At 37.5% G+C, this 21,658-nt stretch overlaps 1 protein-coding gene across 2 annotated transcripts in view; it reads left to right on the top strand.

Moving 5' to 3' along the window:
- Nucleotides 1-21,658, top strand: part of TMEM87A (transmembrane protein 87A) — a 33,820-nt gene that overhangs the window by 5,375 nt on the left and 6,787 nt on the right. Inside the window, exons 4-14 of one of the 2 annotated variants that reach the window (XM_055131270.1) lie at nt 1,316-1,429; nt 3,981-4,034; nt 4,146-4,190; nt 6,341-6,458; nt 8,880-8,941; nt 10,127-10,310; nt 12,602-12,701; nt 16,006-16,099; nt 16,852-16,927; nt 19,501-19,605; nt 21,108-21,166. In XM_055131270.1, the coding sequence (XP_054987245.1) occupies nt 1,316-1,429; nt 3,981-4,034; nt 4,146-4,190; nt 6,341-6,458; nt 8,880-8,941; nt 10,127-10,310; nt 12,602-12,701; nt 16,006-16,099; nt 16,852-16,927; nt 19,501-19,605; nt 21,108-21,166 (1,011 nt within the window). Of the gene's footprint in view, nt 1-1,315; nt 1,430-3,980; nt 4,035-4,145; nt 4,191-6,340; nt 6,459-8,879; nt 8,942-10,126; nt 10,311-12,601; nt 12,702-16,005; nt 16,100-16,851; nt 16,928-17,511; nt 17,585-19,500; nt 19,606-21,107; nt 21,167-21,658 lie in introns of both variants that reach the window. The other variant, XM_055131271.1, reaches the window with a different exon arrangement.

Here is a 21,658-nt window from a genome sequence, read left to right as displayed (position 1 = left end):
GTTGATTATTTTATCAGTTGAAATTATGCTTAAAACCTTCATACATTTGAAACCTCTGATATGTTAGTCAAAAGCTAGGCAGCTCCTTTGTCCATAGGTAATACAAATAAGCATCTAAAAAATATTTTAAATTAGCACAGTACAGTTACAGAAATGACTCCCACGTAGCAGAGATGTATAACTGGACCTTAGAGAAAAGAGGGCAAGATTAATGATAACAGGTGTAGGAGAAAAATCACAAAACTTATAAACAGTGAACTGTGAGTGGCTGCAATTTTTTGTTTTTTCTTAGCCTATTAGCACCGTGTGACTTATTTTTTGGTAGTGTTAGTTTGCACATGTAACTTTTGTAAATATATTTTCTTGTATAAAAACCTTATAAATACTGTCCAGAATTACTAGATAACTTCTGTGAACTGGTGACTAGAAACCTCTATTTTAGAGTTAATATATTAGTATCTTGGATACTTTTATGTAGAATCTTTTTTTTTTTTTTTTTTTTTTTTGGCTTTTTGGGTCACACCCGGCGATGCACAGGGGTTACTCCTGGCTCTGCACTCAGGAATTACTCCTGGCGGTGCTCAGGGGACCATATGGGATGCTGGGATTTGAACCTGGGTCGGCCGCGTGCAAGGCAAACGCCCTCCCCGCTGTGCTATCGCTCCAGCCCCTTTTATGTAGAATCTTTATCTTACACTATTAATTTATTATTATTGGGATCATAGGCTGTGCCTAGTGGTGCTTAAGAGCTGTTCTTTGCTGGGAGCCCAGGGGTCATTACTGGTGGTATTTGGGGGGTCATATCTAGTGTAAGAGTTAAAACCCAGGTCAGCCACCTGTGCCTTAACCCTGTACTATCTCTCCTGTCCCTATTTTTATTTTTTTATTCTTTTGTCAATACTGTACAATTTTAGTTCTGGCACACCCCGGTTGTAGTTCTCCCCAGAGGATTCTGCATCATTCATGTGGATGCCAGGGGTTGCCCTTGGTCACAGACAATAGAGCTCCTAAGAGTTAAAGAGCAGAGCTGCCAGCACAGCACATGTGTGGCACAGGGGTGTCAGCTCTTTGCAAGGAAGGTGTTAGAACATCCTTCTACCTTTTTTACTCCTGTGGACAGCACCAATCTATGGACCGAAGGTTGAACACCTTGGTTTTGAGACGTTGAGCTATTCCCCAGCCCCAACTTGATATTAATATTTAAAATAGCAACTTTCAAGCTAGATTTGTACTACAAGCAATCATTTATTTTCTAAACATCTTATTTGTGGCAGGTAAATTAAGTTCTGTGTATTTTCTCTATTTTTTTTTCCAGACAGGAAACCAGGGCACACATTTGGACTCTTTTAGAAACAAAAAAGGCTTGTCTGGGAAATACCAGACATCGTCAAAATTGTTCCAGAACTGCAGTGAACTATTTAAAACACAGGTAATGTTTAATAGTTGGAGGGAAGTAGAAGAGGTGAAAAATGAAATGTTTGTCTATTTTGTAACGTTGACTTCCCCCATTCTCTGACAGAAGTAAACTAGAAGCATGTTCTAACAAGTGAAGAGTTAACTATTTACATATTCATTTTAACAAAGAGAAGATTTTTTTTTATGTTTTATTTGCTTTTATTTCACAGATGTGTGAAATCATACAGTATCTTTTTTTAATAATTTATTTTTTAATTAGTGAGTCACAGTGAGGGTACAGTTACAGATTCACACATTTTCGTGCTTGCTTTCCCTCATGCAATGTTCGAGAGCCCATCCCTCCACCAGTGTCCATTCTCCACCACTTATGAACCCAGTATCTCTCCCGCCCCCCCTATTCATCCCCCCCACCCCTCTCCACCTCTGTGGTAGAGCATTCCAATTTGTTCTCTCTCTCTCCTTTTAGATGTTGTGGTTTGCAATAGGGGTATTGAGTGGCCATCATGTTTAGTCTCTAGTCTACTTTCAGCATGCATCTTTACATGTAAAAAGTACAGTCCTAGTCATTTCTTTTCTTTCTTTTTTTTTTTCCGCTTTTTTGGGCACACCCAGTGATGCACAGGGGTTACTCCTGGCTCTGCATTCAGGAATTACTTCTGGCAGTGCTCAGGGGACCATATAGGATGCTGGAGATTGAACCCGGGTTGGCCGTGTGCAAGGCAAATGCCCTACCTGCTGTGCTATTGCTCTAGCCCCCATTGATGGATCATTTAAACCCCAATTTTGGCTACTGGAGAGATAGTACAGTGGATTAGGCACTTGTCTTGCATACAGCTGACACTCAATTTCAATCCCAGGTACCACATAAGATTAAGCTTTACCAGGAGTCTTCCCCGAGCACAGAGCCAAAAGTAAGCTCTGACTCCTGTTGAGTATATCCCAAAGCCAAAAAAATAGATAGAAAGCTCTCCACTTTTTGTCCCATGGAGATCGAAGCCAGGTCTTACCATACAAAGCATACACTGTGTCTCTGAGCCACATTCTTGGCCCCAGGCCCCAAAAAGAATATATCCCTCCACCCCAAGAGAATTTTTAATTCTTTTGTTGCCATATCTGATTGGTATGCCTCCAAAAGTGTCAACATTTTTGGATTTTACTGCCATTTTGAAACAAAAGGTTTGAATTTCACATCTTTTGTGAGTGGTGGCATGGGACCTCCTCAACCTGGAGTTATTTGACCAACAGGGTCAGACACTTAGCAGTGCTCTGTGAGCCATACATTGCCAGGGATCAAGCCTAGGATGTGGTACAGGAAGAGCATTCACTCCAGTCCTTCATGCTGCAGTTCCCAGACCCAAGTCTTTAAAATTCTCTTTTTAGTGGGTTGGGGTGTGTATTTGGGCCACATTTGGTGGTGCTCTGGGCTTATTTCTGGCTCTGCTCAGTGATCACTCCTGGCCACGCCTCAGAGTACCATATATTCCGCTAAGGATTTAATTGTGTTAGCTGCATGAAGGCAAATACCTTATCTGCTGTACTATCTCTCCACCACCAAATCTTTTTTTTTTTAACTTTTTTATGCCTCCAAAGATCCTTACAAAGAGATAGATCCTTATAAAGCTGTTCATGATTGGATTTCAGTCATACAGTATCCCAACACCCATCTCTCCACCAGTGTACATTTCCCAGCACCAGTGTCCCCAGGTTCCCATCCTTCACACCCCCACCCACCCCCTGCCTGCCTCCTGCCTGCCTCTATGGCAAGTGCTTTTCTTCTCTCTCTCTCTCTCTCTCTCTCTCTCTCTCTCTCTCTCTCTCTCTCTCTCTCTCTCTCTCTCTCTCTCTCTCCCTCCCTCCCTTCCTCTCCCTCTCTCTCTCTCTCTCCACTCTCCCTCCCTGTCCCCCTTTCCCTCCCCTTTATTGGCCTTGTGGTTTGCAATATTAATACTGAAAGATTATTAAGAATATCCCTTTACCTACTTTTTAACACTCAATTCTTGTCCCGTTTTATCATTTTCAGCTATTATTGTCATATCGGTCTCTTCTCTATCTTACCTATCCTCAGCCCCACACACACTTGTGGTTAGATCCAACCATTGACCCCTCCTCCTAACCCCTGTTTTCCCTGGCCATGAATAAGTAGTCTTATAACTATATATATTTTTATATACCACAAATGAATGTAGTCATTTTGTATCTGTCCCTCTCCTCTGACTCATTTCACTATCCATTTATGGGCGAATTTCATGGCTTCATTTTTCCTAACAGCAGGATAGTATGGTTAGGATAGTATGGTAGTGTAGATGTGCCATATTTTATCCATTCATCTGTTCCTGAGCACTCAACTTGTTTCCAGATTCTGACTATATTCCACCACCAATTCTTAAGGAAATATTGAGTGACACGTTTTAATACTTTTTCTTCTATTTTAGGTTCTAGTAGAGTTTTGATTGTGGTTAACTGAATACCTTTGTTAAAGCCATATTATATTTAATATGCTCTGCTCTGTTTTGTGCATCTTGAGATAACTTTTCTTTAATTTCAGTTTTATCTTTTTTTCATAGAGCTTTACTGCAGATTCTGTGCATCGCTTGCCACTTTTAGGAGAAAAACAGGAGGTAATTATCTTCCTAGTTAGATATTTCTGAGAGCAAAGTAAAATTTCTGAATTAATTTTCTCTCTCTCTCTCTCTCTCTCTCTCTCTCTCTCTCTCTGTCTCTGCTTAAAGGCTAAAGAGAATGGAACAAATTCTACCTTTACTGGAGATAAAATTGTAAGTATTTGAGGAATTCGGGAGCATTGAACACAAACTCTCAGTTTTCTTATGTTTGTGTATTGAATTGCTATTTTGGTATGATAACATTTAAAAAGAAATAAGAATAAAAGTTGCACATCAAAATGTTAGCATGTCTTATAAGTGATTTTTGTTTTATGCTTTGTGTTTCATAGATTTTTCCATGTTACTATGGTCTCTAGATTCCCTACTTTTTCAGCTATGGGTTGTGACCACATAGAGAGTTTTAGAACCTAAAACATTTAAGATAATTTTTTTTATTATTATCAGTGTTTGGCTTGCATACATATTATATGTACTTTCATACCTAGGGTTGTGTAAAACTTTCTCGGGTGAAGAGGGATTACAAGTGGCAGAAGTTGAAGAAGCCTGCTATAGAGGAGTTTTAACACCCTTGCTTTGTTTTTGTAATTATTAGCCCATAAATACTACTTTAAATAAGAAGCTTTTAAGAAAAAACTTTGCATTTTAACATTATCATGTGATAGAATAAAATGAGGAAAGTTTAGAAAATTGAAATAAAGTTGAAATCTATAAATATGCCTTAAATCTTCATAATTCACAGTAACCAATCTTTCAAAAGTTTACCAGTTAAAAATAAGGAGGAACTAAGATAGTTATCCATATTGGAATAGAGTTTTCCATATTGGATTGTGACTTTACAAAGTTAATTAAGGTTTTTAATTTTAAACTTTTTATGACATACTTCTTAGATTTTACCCTTTTAAAGCATATAATACAGTGATTTTTAGTATTTTCACATGATGTTTAACCACCATTGTTTACTTCCAAAACATCTTTACTTCAAAAAAATAGTTGTGTATTTTTTTTCTCATTCTTCTTCCTAGCCATGGGCATCTATTCTTCTGTTATTATAGATTTGCCTATGTTCTTTATTTTATGTAAGTGAATTCATACAATTTGTAATCTTGTGTCTGGCTTCTTTCATATTTAAAACTATCTCTTAATATGCTTTTTACATGCCCAAAGCCTTAAGATTTTCCAGAGGTGATATGCCAAAGGTAAATGATAAAGACTTCTCAGGTCTTTCTGACATGTGCTACTTCTGCACATACCGAGACAGCCTGCATGTACTCATGGCCTTTTAGGTTTCCAAAAATATTTTAGTTTTTAAAAACCTCAGTGGACATATTTCCAATTTTTCCTTTTAAGTTTTTAAAAATTAGCCTCTGTATACCCTTACGTCGGCATCTGTGATCTGTCATAACTGCTGCTGATGTTTTTGACAGTGCCTTTGAATCCAGGGTCTTTTCTACTGAAGGATCTCTGAGTCAGGAGATAGAAAAGATATGCTCTGAGAATGGAGTTTTCAGCACCTGCCAGACAGATCTAGCAGTTGATTTGGGTTTCAAGGTGCTTGGAAGAGGGGCTTACGATTAGGATGAATAAACCCCCTCACAGAGTTTTTTTTTTCTTATTGAAATTCAGCTGTTTTTCTGAGGAAACAGCTTACAGGATTGTCGTGACTAATTTCTAGTAGACCAAATGTTAATTTTGATAGTTTTTGCCCATCTTTTTATAATTTACTTTTACATCAGTATGAAATTTTAAAGTGATTTACATATTTTTTTTTTTTTTTTTTTTTTGCTTTTTGGGTCACACCTGGCGATGCACAGGGGTTACTCCTGGTTCTACACTCAGGAATTACTCCTGGCGGTGCTCAGGGGACCATATGGGATGCTGGGATTCGAACCCGGGTCGGCCGCGTGCAAGGCAAACGCCCTACCCGCTGTGCTATCGCTCCAGCCCCGATTTACATAATTTTTGAGTTTTGTTTTGGGGCCACTTTGGTTCATGTTATGTATATGAATGTAACTCTAGGATGTAAGCATATAATTTGGGACTTTAGTTGAAGTTTTCCTTTTAATACATAGGTTCAATATGACCTTTTGCCTATAATAAGATGCAAAATGTTAAGTCTCCTAGTAATTCATAATTTACCTACTTTATTGTATGCCCTGTGTATATGTTTGTTGTGCTTTACTGTTATAATGAATGAAAGTGAAGGACTCTACCATGGATTTAGTCATAGGTTAGGTACAAATTTTTCATGTTATGTTTCTAACTTCATAGAATTTGTAGATTTGATGCCTCTTTTTCCTCTCTAGGTAATGCATGAACCATTAAAAACTTGGCAAGATGCACCATACATTTTTATTGTACATATTGGTATTTCATCCTCAAAGGAATCAACAAAAGAAAATTCACTGAATAATCTTTTCACTAGTAAGCTCATTTTGTTTCTCTTTAACATTTGTTTTAATATTTATCTGTGTCCTATGTGGTCATTACCAGTCAGAAATTGCTTTAAGAATTAGAAATTTTTATTTAAAATATTATAAAGCAGAAAAATTAAAGGTATATATTTGTACCAAATATATACCGACATGCAGTTTGTAGCACTTCTCATATGATCACTGACATATTGCAAATATTATATTGTCTGAATTCTGACACACAGTTGTCTGTGTCACTATCCCAGGGTGACCGGCATCTCGTAGTGCATTTGGGGCCACGACAGTCTTTCTGGCCAGTGGACGAAGGAATGGGCCCATAGGTTGTTAACCTGTGGCCCTTTCTTCAAATCTACCAGCATTATCTGATTGGGAGATATTTGTGACTAACAGGAATAGGAGAACACAAAGGGGAGGTTAAAGATAAACACAGAGGAATTAGGTGTGCCTCGAATTCAATTAACCTCACTAAGCTCTCTGCATGAGGAGAAAGGACAGCCTGATGTTAAACCTAAAATGCTTCAAACTGTAATCCAACAATACATTTCATTTTCTTTCATTTTATTCTCCTGCTTTTATAATTTTGGTTATTTGGAGGTCTTACCGGGTGGCACCACGTCTTACTCCTGACTCTGCTCAGGAATCACTCCTGATTGTGTGTGGAGTACCATATACAGTGCTGATCCAACTAGGGTTTGCTATGTGCAAAGCAAGTGCCTTACCCCATGTATTATTTCCCTGGTTGTGCCACACCTGCCTGTGATCACATTTGGCAGTGCTCAGGGGACCCTATGTAGTACCTGGGATTGAACTCAGGTCAGTGCCTTACTCACTCTACTATCTCTCCAGCCCCACCCTTTAAAATTTTGAGTTAGTATTTTAAATTTACTAAATTAAAATTTTAATTTTGTTGTAATTTTTTTTTTTTTTTTGCCATGCCTGGCAGTGATCAGGGGTTACTCCTGGCTCAACATTCAGGAATATATTCCTGGTGATGCTCAGGGGACAATATGGGATGCTTGGATCCAACCTGTGCTGGCCATGTGCAAGGCAAGCGCCCTACCCTCTGTGCTATCACTCTGGCCCCATAATTTTGCTTTAAATTTTTAAGTTAGACTTGTACTGTCAGTATTATGAACTAGGCATTATTAAAACTTGGCTGCCAAGTCGAAACTTGGAAATTTTAATATTGATATGATAATTTTTTAATGTCTCAATTATTTCTTTGTGTTCTCCTTTGCCCTCCTGCTGTTGTATTCATGGAGTCATCATCCCTTACTTGGAATGTTGTGATAAACTCCTAGCTGACTTAATTTACTATAGTTTGTTTTTGTCATCCTTTTCTTTTGTAATCTTTCTCTGTTAGAATATTAATTTTTTTATTTTGGGGAAAGAGAGTGCCTCTCCTAAGCAGTGCTCAGGGGGCTACTAGGTACTAGGACTGTACCTAGTATTGGTTGTGAGACCTTGTGGTATCAGGAATAAAACAGGTCAGGTACCTGGGCTGTGCCCTAAAGACTGTACTGTATCCCAGACCCAAGAGCCATGACCTTCCTCACCTGCCATCCTCTCCCCCCTTCCCTTCCCTCCCCTCCCCTTCTCATCCCTTCCTTTCCATTCTCTCTCCCTCCCTCTCCCTCTTCCCCTTCCCCCCAGGGGCCCTAGAGCCATGCCCAGTGATACTTGACTGACTGGGCTGTTCCTGGCAGGCCACTGGGACCATATGGGATGCCGGGGATGGAACCCAGGTCAGCCATGTGCAAGGCAAATTCCTACCCCCTGTATTATCGCTTTGGCCCCATATCCAAGTAGTTTTTTTTTCTTAGTGGTCATAGGTTAGAGTTTAGTAAGTAAAATATGTCCTTCAAATTCTCGTTAATACCTCGTTCTATGTTATTTAATTTTACTATAATTAAGCACCTTCTAAAAGTGATATGTTAATGGTAGCACTAAGTGTGGCATTATAGCATAGCTATAAAATTGAAGTAGGAAAAAATAGAAAGTTAGAGAGAGAGAGAGAGGACAAAGAGCAATGGAATGAAAGAATAAAGTTCATGCAATGAAGGAATGGAGTTCTATACTTTTTAGAGTGATATATTGTTACAGTAGTTCCAGTTGGGCAGCTCAGAGGAGGATTTGTACAAGAAATATATCAGTCTCTGCTTTAAAAGATATGAGTATGAGTATGGAAATTAAGGAGTTTTTCACTTCAGATACTGGCTGTAGTAGAGGCATGTGTGGGACACAGTTTGAACACTTCATGAATTTCCACTTGTTCTACGTATATAATGTTCACACAATTAAAATGGCTAAAACTAAATGACATAATGGAATTTTCATTTATTTCATCAATCATTCAGTGTTTTTATTTAATTTCTGCATTCTTAATAATTCTGAGCACTGTTTTTGGCAGTGACCGTTGAAGTGAAGGGGCCCTATGAATACCTCACTCTTGAAGAATATCCATTAATGATTGTAAGTTCACTCGTATTTTAAATGGGGTAGGGAGCGTAGGGAGGGTGTGGGGTGTGATGCTGGGGATCAAATAAGGGGCCTCTAACAGTTAAGGTGTTCACTTTACCACTGAGCTGGATCTCTAATCCTTAAACGCATATGCTTTAGCTTCAGCATTAGGTGAGTTAAGCTTGCCTGTATCATGTGGCGTAATTCTTTGATGGTTATTGTCCCCAACAAACAGTATAAAAAACACTGTTTATAGTTTCTTTATTTCTTACTAAAACATAGCCTTGGGAATGTCAACAGATCTGTGTCCCATATTTTTTATATTTGTAAAAACTTATAACTCAGAGTTTTAGAGTTAGAAAATAACCGCATAGGTCACTTCTCATATTCTCTTTAGGATCCAAAGAGGGGCATTTCTTATAACCTTGTTTTATATATATATATATATATATATATATGATGTGTATATATATGTTATTGTTATGTATTTATACTATTCTCCCATTTTTTGTTGTGGTATGATAGCTGGAGAGAGGATCATTACACACATAGTTTTGATCACACATTTTGTTGTCAATGATTGCCTACTTCAGTCACGGTGCTCACACACTTTGTTAAGCTTTCAGACCTCAAATTCGAAGCTTCATGCCCACTAGGCAAACCACTGAGCTATCCTCAGGCCCAGCACTGGTTTCTGTTTCCACTTCAAGTATTTCAATGATGAAATTTCCTCCTTTTCAGTGTGTATATATGTGTATCTGTTCCTGTGTATTTGTCTGGAACTATCTTTACAATAGTTCAGATTTTCAAGTTCCTAACTTTTCTTCATTTCTCAAATTCTGTTTTCCCACTTTGTCGTGTTTCATTACCTTCAGAAGTTACCTAATCCTGTCATTACTTAGCCCTGCCGTGGCTTTTTCTATCTTCAGTTATCTTAATTTTAAATTTTAGATTGTGAGTTCTTTTAAAGACGAAACAGTCCTTGGTGACAAGTCCTTAGCCAGTCTCTCTCTGCACAGGAGGGGACAGTGTGTGTATGTGTTCGTGTGCGTGTGTTTGTATTGAAATCCAAACAAATAAAAAAAATTTTTCAACATAGACAGTACAGTGTGTATATTTATGGCATTTAAGACTGTGTACTGATTCTAAAATGGCTCATGGTCTCTTTTTGTTTTTCTCCCCCTACTTGACTGACAGTTTTTCATGGTAATGTGTATTGTGTATGTCCTGTTTGGCGTCCTGTGGCTGGCCTGGTCTGCCTGCTACTGGAGAGATCTCCTGAGAATTCAGTTTTGGATTGGTGCTGTTATCTTCCTGGGAATGCTTGAGAAAGCTGTCTTCTATGCAGAATTTCAAAATATCCGATATAAAGGAGAATCTGGTATGTAACCAAAAAGTATTTGTGAGTGATTGGCAGGTGAGATGTGGCAGTTTTTCTAAGTTCACAGTTACTGAGTGATGTTTTTGTTCTGTGGGCGGGGTGCCACATTCAGCAGTGTTTGGCGGCTATTCTCGGCTCTGTGCTCAGGTGACCTTATGGTAATGTGATCAGACCTGGGCCTCCTGTAAGCAAAGCGTACACTTAGCCCACTGAGCTATCCTTTCGGCCCCTTTTGTTTTCATTCTCATAGTGGATTTAGTAATTTAAGAGTAGTTTTACTGAAATATATTTGCATAAGTTGCAATACTATGGACATTTTGGAAAAATTGCAATCATTGAATCTCAGTTGCTGTTGATTGATAAATATTGTGTGTGGCAAGGGTGCGGGATCTAGGACTACTATTGAGTTTTAAGGTACCATTGTCCTGTGCATCTAAGAAGTGAGGTGAACACAGTCAGTTTGATTATAAGATACCATTAGTTGTAAGATATGCCTTGATCTTAAAGATCCACAAATGTGTGTATAAAGAGAGTGCATCTAAGAATTGTTAACACTCATTAGAAGCAAGAAATTAGAAGGATCCATATGTTCATTAAGGTGAACACATCGTGACAGAAACTGTCATATATTGAAGTTTTTTGTGATAGCTCCGGTTCTCTTTTATCTGATCATTTAATTATTAATCATTGTTGCAAGACATGCTGATTAAATCTTTGTCTAGTCCTTAAAAAGGCTTTAAAATAGATATGAAAATAATTGGAAAATATATGTCTTTTGTTTTCTGCATATAGCTATATTTTAGATTATAAAATCTTTCTCTAGATCAGTAGTTTTTATAGCTATACATCTTATATATAGATACATAGATATGTATATCCAATATCCAATACGCATGGGTAGCTTGCCAGGCTCTGCCACGCAGGCTCGATACTCTCAGTAGCTTACCGGACTCTCCGAGAGGGGCAGAGGAATCGAACTCGGGTTGGCCGCGTGAAAGGCGAACGCCCAACCGCTGTGCTATCGCTCCATTTGGATATTGCTCTGTTTGGATATTGGATATGCCAAAAACAGTAACAGTAAGTCTCTCAATGAGAGACATTACTGGTGCCCGCTCGAACAAATTGATGAGCAATGGGATGACAGTGACAGATATATATGTATATATATATCTGGACCGGTGAAATTGGAAAAATATTTAACAGAAAAATTTTTTATAATGTATTCACTTTTATTCAGTGTTATAAAATGAAAATTCTGGATTCAATCATTGCATCTTATTTGGTCCCTTAAACACTGCCAAGAATGATCCCTGATCACTGCTTGGTGTGGGCCAAAAATTGAAATAAAATAACTAGGAAATTGGGGCTGGAGTGGTAGTTCAACAGACTACAGTGCATGCTTTGTACACAGGAGTCCCAGGTTTGATCCCCAGAACTATTTGGTCCCCTGATAACTGCCATGCGCAACCCTCAAGCTCTGAGCTGGGATTAACATTTGAACACAGCTGGGTGTGACCTAGTTAATTGAAAAATAACTAGGAACCAAGCAATAATTGAAATTCTGATAATGGAATGTTTTTGATAATGGAATTTTTGAGAATGCAATATTCAGTTCAAATAATGTCAGTGTAAAATCTGCTGCTGCTAGAATATTCAGTTTTCATGGCTGCAGCATTGTTTCAGAGAGACTGAGGGCTGCATTGACATCCTTTGGTGTCCCTGTTTTTTTTTCAATCACTGACAGGTTTTAAAAGTTAAGTGACAATAGGTTTCCCGTGGATCGGCATGCAATTTTTGCAGACCATACCAGCTCATAGACCTTGCGTTGAAAAACACTGCCCTAGCTACTATATAGGGTGAGGTATTCTGCTGAAGGTTTAAGAACATGGGGAATAAGGAGGGAAGGGATATTGAGCGTATCCAGATTGCAGCACAAATGAGTACGTCCTAATAGTTTATATACTTGGTAGAAGTTGAGGAAGTAGTATTTTTTAGTAGAACCATACTAATGCTTTTTTTTTTTTTTTTTTTTTTTGCTTTTTGGGTCGTACCCGGTGATGCTCAGGGGTTACTCCTGGCTCTGCACTCAGGAATTACTCCTGGCAGTGCTCGGTGTACCATATGGAATGCTGGGAATCGAATCCGGGTTGGCTGCATGCAAGGCAAACTCCCTACCTGCTGTGCTATCACTCCAGCCCCTTACTTTGAAGAGTTTTAGAAATCTAGATTCTACTTCTAGAATGCCTTTTCCAAACTTAGATTACAGTACCCCTTTTTACCTTTCTTTATAGTTCAAGGAGCCCTGATCCTTGCAGAACTGCTCTCGGCAGTTAAACGTTCACTGGCTCGAACCCTTGTCATCATAGTCAGTCTGGGATATGGCATAGTTAAGTAAGTACTAACTTTCTTTGTGGAAAAGCAAATGAAAATGTTGATTGTATTGAAGCAGTATTATAGGTTCCTAATGTAGTGCACAAAGAGTTGATATAAGGAGTATGAAATGAGAAAAAATATTTAAATTTTGTAGATTTGTAAAAGTTGAAAAAAAAAGGTTTTTATTTCACTTCTTAGAACTTAAGAATCAGATTTTAGTGGGAAGAGTTACTTGCTCTAAGAGCATGAAAATAATTTATTTCTTATTCAAAAAATTTCATTAAATGCCTCTATAATTTGAAATTTTATTCTAGGCCCTGGGGGATGGCAAATAAGTAAAAGATAGTTTTGTGAAGGAAGAAACACACAAAAATAAGTGGAGTAAGGAAAAGGTATAAAAAGTGCTAGGTAGACTTGCTCGTCAAGCTCAGGCTCTCCCTTCAACACAAGTCTCGCTTGCTTGTCTCCATCTTGCTTTACTTGCGTATTTCCACTCAGAAGAAACCTGTGTTGTCTCTTGAATATGTACTTTTCCCTCTGTTTTCTCTCACATCTTTCTAAATAAGTTTCAATAAAAATTACCTTGCTTCCAAAAAAAGAAGCTAGGTAGGCGGTGAAGCTTACAATTATATATATAGGTGGTCAAGAAAGATGACCTTTAGTATTTATGTACACATCAGGAGAAGAGATAGTAGCTTGTGGTCAGATTCTGTATATATTTTCAAGATAGAACCAATGATATTTACAGATAGATCAAATGTGACAGAAGAGAGGAACCAAGGATGATGTCAACCTTTTTTGGTTTGTGAGTAGAATAAGGAAAGGATTGTGAGTAGATTAAGTTTGTAGTGGTGGTGGTGGCGGGGGTAAGCTAGCAATTCAGTTTGATATCCAAATAAAGGGAGAGAAATGAGGGCAAGGATATAAATATGGTAATCATTGGGGTTTTAATTTTTTTTATTTTTTTAATGTTTAGGCCATACTTTGTGGTGCTCAGGGCTTACTCCTGGCTCTGCTCATGGCTCACTTCTGGTAGTCCTCAGGGGACCATATGTGGTGCCAGGGATTGAACCCAGGTCGGCCTTATGCAAGGCAAGCACCCTGTCCACTATATTGTATCTGGCCCTGGTAATTATTCGTATTTTGTGAATGAATATAAAGAATGGGTCAAAGGGCTGAACTCTTGAATATTTCTTATTATTTATAAGTCAGTAAGTTAAAGTAGAATTGGAGCAGAGGAAATTGAGGAGTCACCAGTGCTATGGAGATCAAACTTGAAGACTGTTTCAAGAGGGACATGGTTGTGTCAGATAAGAACATAGAGAGTCCATTATTGGATTTTGTTGACTTTTTGGGCCATACCCAGTGATGCTCAGGGTTTACTCCTTGCTCTATGATTCAGACTCACTTCTAATGTTGCTCAGAACCATATGTAGTACCAGGGACTGAACCAGGACAGCCCTGTGCAAGGCAAGCTATACCCTTGTCCTATCTTTTCATACCTCATCATTGGACTTTTAACTATAGGGGACATATTAATGATTTTAACAAGAATGGTTTTGGTCAGGTAATAGAACAAAGCCCCTTGGAATAAGTGTAGGAGAGAGTAGGAAGAATTAGAGCTATAGATGTAGAAACTATTTGAAGGGATTTTGCTTTAAGTGAAATTAAAGAAATGGGGGCTTTTAGTTATTGTAACTAATTTAAGTTTTGCTTTAAATTGGACAGGGAATTGGAGGCTTTAATTAAGTTTATTTATTCACTTTAAAATATTTGAATATTTCCTTTATTCTGTGAAGTATTTTAGTTTTCTAAGGTATACCAAGTCAGGAGAAAAATTCCTACCTATATTAAACATTTCTGATGTATAATCAAAAATACAAGAATAAATAATGCTAAGGCATGATTTGAGGCAGTGCATTTCAAATTATAATATAATGTTAAACTGTAGATCCTAATTCAGTTGCATTTGAAGATTGGGAGTCTAAGAATTCCTTTAAACAGAAACTGCTCGAAGACTTCAATTTTTGTTGGATTTTTGAGCTTGGAAATAAGGAGTTTTTAAAAAGGACATTTGATTATATTAAAGAATACTGGTTTTTCGTTTTGTTCTGATTTTACACTTTTAAAAAACATATAAGAAAATCATGTAGTGAAATACATACAGCTAAAGAATATGTCTAATGTTTGCTTTAATTAAATGGGAGAATGGGAAGTGAATGGTTGTGCCTGGGGTAGGATTGGTGATAGTTTATTGGGATGGGATGGTGTTGATATGTTGGAATTCTTACATTGTTGAATATGTTACAGAATTCTCTATAATAAATATAAAGTTGGTTGTTTTATTTTTTAATGTGGTAACCAGGGACTTGCTCTCTTAAGTATCTGCTATCCTATTTTCTTTTTTGGTGGAGGGTGAGAATGTTCTGGTTTTATGTAGGGGTTATCTCCCAAGTGGTGCTCTGAAATTTTGGGGCACCCCCACAGGTGATTCTTGGCCAGCCAAGCCATTGATTCAGCACACGAGCCTGAGGACACAGTGCCGTTCAGGTCCTGCTGTGCTGGGTATACCCAGGCCATGCCAGCAGTGCTGGGAACCTCTGAGGCTACACTTAGCAGTGCTCAGGGGAACTATGTGGTTCCAGATCTTGAGCCCAGGTTGAGTGCTTGTGTCCTGTACTATCTCACAGACCTCACTGTCTTGTTTCAAGACCCTATGTTCTTTTGAGTTTTTTATCCTCTTAGCTAAGTAAAGTATCTCTCTCTTTTTTTCAATTTTTAAATTTTATTTTCATAAAGTTTGTTCACAATAATTGATTACATTCAATCTTTAAACACCAATCCCACGACCATTACTCTTCCCCACCACCATTATTTCAAATTTTCCTACCACCACTCCAGCCTGCCCCATAGGCAGATATGAAATAATTTATTTTGTATTGCTTGTTATGAATAGTATGAGATGTCTGGTGGCCACATGCTCCTAGAATTCTATAATTTTTAATACTTGGGGTCCAGAGACATTTCTGCAGCAAGCTGCTCTGCTGTCTTCCGAGATTCATTTGTGAGTCGCTGGTTCATGACTGTTAATACGCTTTAAGTGTTTCCCAGAGGCAGTTCATGGGCATGACTGTTAGGACCCCAGAAGGGTGGGGAGATGGGAAGAGGTACCCATTCCTGACCCCTTGAGATCTGGAGTTTTCAGTCACTGGTCCTGCATAAAGTATCTCTATTAAATACTGCTATGTTTTGGCCTTTGTGATTGGCTTTCTGTAACAGTCTTGGGTTTATAGTTTTTGACTCAACTATGTTTTCCCTCTAGGCCTCGCCTTGGAGTCACTCTTCACAAGGTGGTGGTAGCAGGAGCTCTCTATCTTCTGTTCTCTGGTATGGAAGGTGTCCTCAGAGTTACTGGGGTGAGTATGCCTTAGTTCAAGTTTTTGTGTTCAATGCAAGAGTATCATTTAGATTTGAGTATTTGAAAGTGTGACTTGAAAGTGTCTGTGGGCTTTATTGGTCTTTTTTCAAAGGCACCTTTGATTTTTGATTTTCAGAATGCGAACATAATCATTTTTCTTTTTAATCTCATTGAACTTCATAAATCTAATGGATTACTGGTAATGAACACTTTCCCATGTGTTCCCAAATTGATCCTTTAGTTCTTCTTCTCATGGACTCTCATTGTAAAAGTGGTAAACATTGGAATCATAACTTATTGCTAATCTTAGTTTTTATTTCAAAGTAACAGTGCTTTTTTTTGCTTAACTTGCACTGGAATGTCAAAGACTTTCTTAAAATATAACTACATTAAATTTACTTTTTTTTTGAGGATTCATACTTGTAATTTTTGCAAGGGAAGGACATCAAAGCACTGAAATATAAGTCATAATGAAATTTATATTCAGCTGGATTAATGTGAAAAAGTGAACCTCTCTAGGTCATTCTGGTGTATTTTAAATACATTTTAAAGTTATTCTATAAACTGTTAAACTCATGGTGGTAAGTGCTATAAACTTGACTTTGCCCTTAGTAGAACTGGGTTCAAGTAAATTGATCCTTTACATAACATACTTTATTGATACAAATCAATCACTCTGTCCTGGATAGAGTTTTCTTAGACTTTTAGCAACTTTAACCCTCTGTCAATTTCATTTTCTTTCTTCTGTAGTTTTTTCCTTATTCCTTGGCTGTGATTATAAGCCTCGCCCTCTCAGCAATTGATGCCTGTATTATATTATGGATATCCTTTGAATATTACTCTCATAATAGAGGATGAGGATTATATATAGAATATAGAATATCATGTATATAACTGGTAAAAGTGAAGTTTTGGGGACAGATACTTGCTTTACATTTTATTTTTAGGTGAACACATGTTTATATAAAACTATCATAATTCTGCAATTCATTATTCTTACTATGTTAATAATATATTAATTTAAAAATTGAGATGCATCTTGTAAATATAATCAAATGACAGAAAAGGATGGGACTTACAACACTTGTGGATTTTTTTTAGGGGGATGTGGTCACTTCTTAGCATGGATCTTAGCTTACTAGAGACCCTGGTGACTGCCTCTTAATCGTTAGTAGTATGTTTCATTGTGTTGAGATTATGATTCACAGTTTGTTCAGATACAGTGTATGATGGTTTATCTAAGGGAAGAATAAAGTGGGTGTCAAGTATTCTTTTGTTTTCTTTCATTTTGAATGCAAAATCCTTCCAGATGATTATAAAATATGCCAGAATCATGTGGTAGTTTCTTCTCTGTGCCTGTCTAGACATCTAGACATCTTTTTTTCACTACTTCTTTTTCTTTGTCTGCAGGCCCAGCCTGATCTTGCTTCCTTGGCCTTTATCCCCTTGGCTTTCCTAGACACTGCCCTGTGCTGGTGGATATCCTTCTCATTGGCTTGTTTGATGGTGGTTCATTTTTTTTTTCTTGGAGATGGGTTCCATTGATCTTTCTGCAAAGTGTTTTTGTTTGTTTGTTTGTTTTTTTAAAAACGGTTTTGTTGATGTATGTCTTAGCCTGGGGAATAAGCTAGTTTGTGTCTTAACAACCTGATGGTTCAGGTAAGCAATTTTTGATTTGTTTTTAGTTTTCAGAATTGCACCCAAAGGTTGGTGACTATGGACTAAGGACAGAAGAAAATTTTCTGGCATTCCTTTTTTTTTTTTTAAATGGGGATTCCACCTTGATATTTTTTTTTTTGCTGTGTCCCCTACCTAGTGTTAGAACCACTGGGTGATCTGATTCTGCTTTTCTTTCAGCCTCTAACAATTATAAAATGCTTTGAAAATTGTGATTTTTTTTTTTGATTCTTAAAAATGTGGCATTCATTATGTAATCATATATAAGGTTGTGGGCTCTATGTAAGTTGAGCAGATTTTAACCCTTATAGGTTAAGTGTTTTGTGCCCTTACTCAAAAGGTGACTTGAGATTGTCTGATGACTTCTACTCTTTAAAATAATATTAATTTATCTACAGGCAAAATCAACAAGCAGATAACAAGTTCTACTTCAGTAATTTTTTTTTCTGTTAAAATTAAACATTTGTTTACTAGAAACTTAGCCTTCTGGATGAAGGATTTAAGCTTGTGAACTTCATTTTGGGGTTATTTTGAATTTATTTTGATTTTTGTGTATTTAGTGTGTTGTGCAGTTTTACAAAATTATTATCTTGATAGACTATATAAAAGGCTGAATGTAAACAAAATTATAATTTTATGACTATGAATGGATTGTCATATATCAAACATGTTTGAAATTGAAATGTTTTGGGTTCATATGACCAGAGCATATCTGGGTTAATGTATGTCAAGTGCGCTTTGTGAACCTCTGCAATAGAGAAGAGTGGAGAGAAGGGTGAGACTGGACATCGTGTGCGAAGGTAACCTGTGAGTAGGTAGTAAGGCCTCCGTCAAAGAGGAGACCAAACTCCAGCTTACTTGCTTTCATATCTGCTGATTTTGAAAGTTAGACATGAGAGTAGGTACCATCTTTAGTAGTCATCACTTTTTCTGTGGCAGCTTTTACTTGGGAATAATGTTCTGAAAATAAAATCATTGTTTGTAGTTCCTGTCAGCTAGTGTAATTGTGTAGTCCTTTCATCTCAGGTTAGCTCAGACAGTTTAAGCAGGTTCCTTAGCATGGCATGACTATAGAACTTGAGGAGAGGGAGGCTTTATCCCAAGTCTATTTATACCCCTACACAGACATCGCATGAAGAGTCAGGATAGAAATCCCCACCTTAAAGAAGAGGGACATTGATTCTGGTTCCTATTCCTTTGCCTTTTACTCATTTTCATTTCCTTCTCTTTTTGTCTTTTTTGTTTTGTCTCTATCTAAATTTCCTTTCTTTTTAATTTATTTTTTTATTGTTTCCTTTTAGGGTATTTTCTTTTTTTCTTCTTTTTCTGTCTTCACTGTCTCACAGAAAAAGTTTTCCTTATTAGTCACAATGATGCTTGAAGTGTTTGTTTGTTTGTTTGTTTGCTTTTGGGTTCACATCCAGCGATGCACAGGGGTTACTCCTGGCTTTGCACTCAAGAATTACTCTTGGCGGAGCTTGGGGAACCATATGGGATGCTGGGAATCTAACCTAGGTTGGCCGTGTGCAAGGCAAACACCCTACTTGCTATACTATCGCTCCAGCCCCACTTGAAGTGTTTTAAGACAAGAACAAGAAAGCTATAAGGGTGCCTGGATCCTTAGCTTTATCAGTGTGATCCCAGATTCTCAAATTTGACTATTAATTTGCTCGCTGATTATATTTTTCTGAATGTTGATTTCCTTGACTTGCAAACACATATTTATTAGCTTGACTCAAACAATGAAGCTGTTAAAACTTCGGAGAAACATTGTAAAACTCTCTTTGTACCGACATTTTACCAACACACTTATTATGGCAGTGGCAGGTATGTTGGGGGGACTTTCTCTTGCTGTTTAAATACAGTTCTTTAAGAACAGATTCTTAATGGTTAAGTACTTTAAGAACAGATTCATAACTCTCAACTAAAAAAATGCTGGGGATAGGCTCTATAATTACGTGACAAATTTTATGTGTTCCATTTGGAGGAAAGGACTTTAGCTTTGTCAAATAATCAAAGGGTCTTCCCCAAAAAAAGATTGTGAGCTGCCTATTTTCAAGATCATAGCTGAAAATCAGCTGTGTATAATTTGAACTCAGTATATCCATCTCCATTCTTTTGTTTGTTTTTTGTTCTTTGGGACCATACCGAATGGTATTGTGCTGGGAGGCTCCTCCTGGCTCTGTGCTTATGGGTTGTATCTCCAGGCCAGGGGACCATGTGCTGGGAATCGAACCAGGGTTCTCATGTGCAGCATGTAATCAGCCCATTGAGCTCGCAACTCAACTCATTTCTGCCCCTCCATTTTTATTCTAGAGACAGATTAGCTTGGCTCCAATTTTATTCTAGAAAACAGATTAGCCTGAATGCCATGTAGCATGTAGATATCATTTAGAAGACTTTAGTACTTATGTTTTTGGCTTTATTAAAGAACATTAGATCAGGTTACCTTATTGCTTTTACATATCACTAAATATGTATGAAATAACAGACATTAGGTAGACCATAGCCAAAACCTTCCTTCTGGCCTTGGTACCAGATCTGTTCTGGTGCCACACCCAGTGGTGCTCCAGGCTTTCTCCCTACTCTGCAGTCAGTGCTCAGGGATCACTCCTGGTGGGGCTCAGGAGTCTCTATGGAGTGGTAGGAATCAAACCTAAATCTGCTATGTGAAGGTAAGTATACTGTCTCTTAGGCTGTGGTACTAGATCTGGTATATAATTGAAACCAACTTTTCTGTTTGTATTTCAGTCATTGAACCTTCCTAAAGAAAAATAAGGAATGCTATTAAGGATATATAAGGGATATTTATAACATACATATTATTAAGGGTACATATAAAATAAAAGGAAGAAATTATATTGATAACACTAGTCATATTTACAGTACTTTATAATTCTTAGGGTTGCTGAGTGGCCAGATTGTACACAAAACTATTCTTTAAGTGAAGAGAGTTGATAAACATATATCTTGTTAAGTAAACTTGAATTAGATAAATTTGTATTAAATAAACTGACTCATTTAAGATTATTGTGGGGGCTGGAGCAATAGCACAGTGGGTAGGGCGTTTGCCTTGCACGTAGCCGACCCGGGTTCAAATCCCAGCATCCCATATGGTCCCCTGAGCACTGCTAGGGGTAATTCCTGAGTGCAAAGCCAGGAGTAACCCCTGTGCATCGCCAGGCGTGACCCAAAAAGCAAAAAAAAAAGATTATTGTGATGTATTAAGGGCCACAAATATAGAGGATACCAGTTAAACCGAATCAGAAAATGTAGGTAGGAGGTATAAACAGCATTATGTTCTGATTGTATTTTTTATTTTCTGCTAGCATCTATTGTGTTTATCATGTGGACAACCATGAAGTTCAGAATAGTAACTTGTCAATCGGTAAGTTATAAATAAGCCTGTGCTTTTACAAAGTGTGTTGTACTGTGCACAAATGATATTGACCACAGTGGTAAGATTTGCTCCATGTAAGAAGGTATATCTAGATTTAAACTCTGAAGACTAAAGGTATATTAAGATATAAGCTCTGAAGGTTAGAATGCTTCCCTTATCCTGAGTATTCCATACTATAATTTTCCTTTATTGTATGATTTCGTAGCTCAGTGGTGAGGATATAAGTAATAGTCATAGTCTGTCATAACCCAATTTTACCTGAACTAAAAGTTCTTAAGAAATCCAGAGTCCTAAACATTAAATATATGTAGATGATGCAAATCTGAATAGATGCTATCTTCTTAAGAGCTGTGGATGAAAGCTCATCAATAGCATATCTTTGGAGACAGCTAAGCTAGTCTTTGGTAAAAATGAATATATATACGAAGCAGGTAGGGTGTTTGCCTTGCATGCAGCCAACCTGGGTTTGATTCCTTCGCC

The sequence above is a fragment of the Sorex araneus genome, chromosome 3 (genome assembly GCF_027595985.1).
Source record: "Sorex araneus isolate mSorAra2 chromosome 3, mSorAra2.pri, whole genome shotgun sequence".
NCBI classification, from domain to species: domain Eukaryota; kingdom Metazoa; phylum Chordata; class Mammalia; order Eulipotyphla; family Soricidae; genus Sorex; species Sorex araneus.
This window is presented reverse-complemented; position numbering and strand designations above follow the sequence as displayed.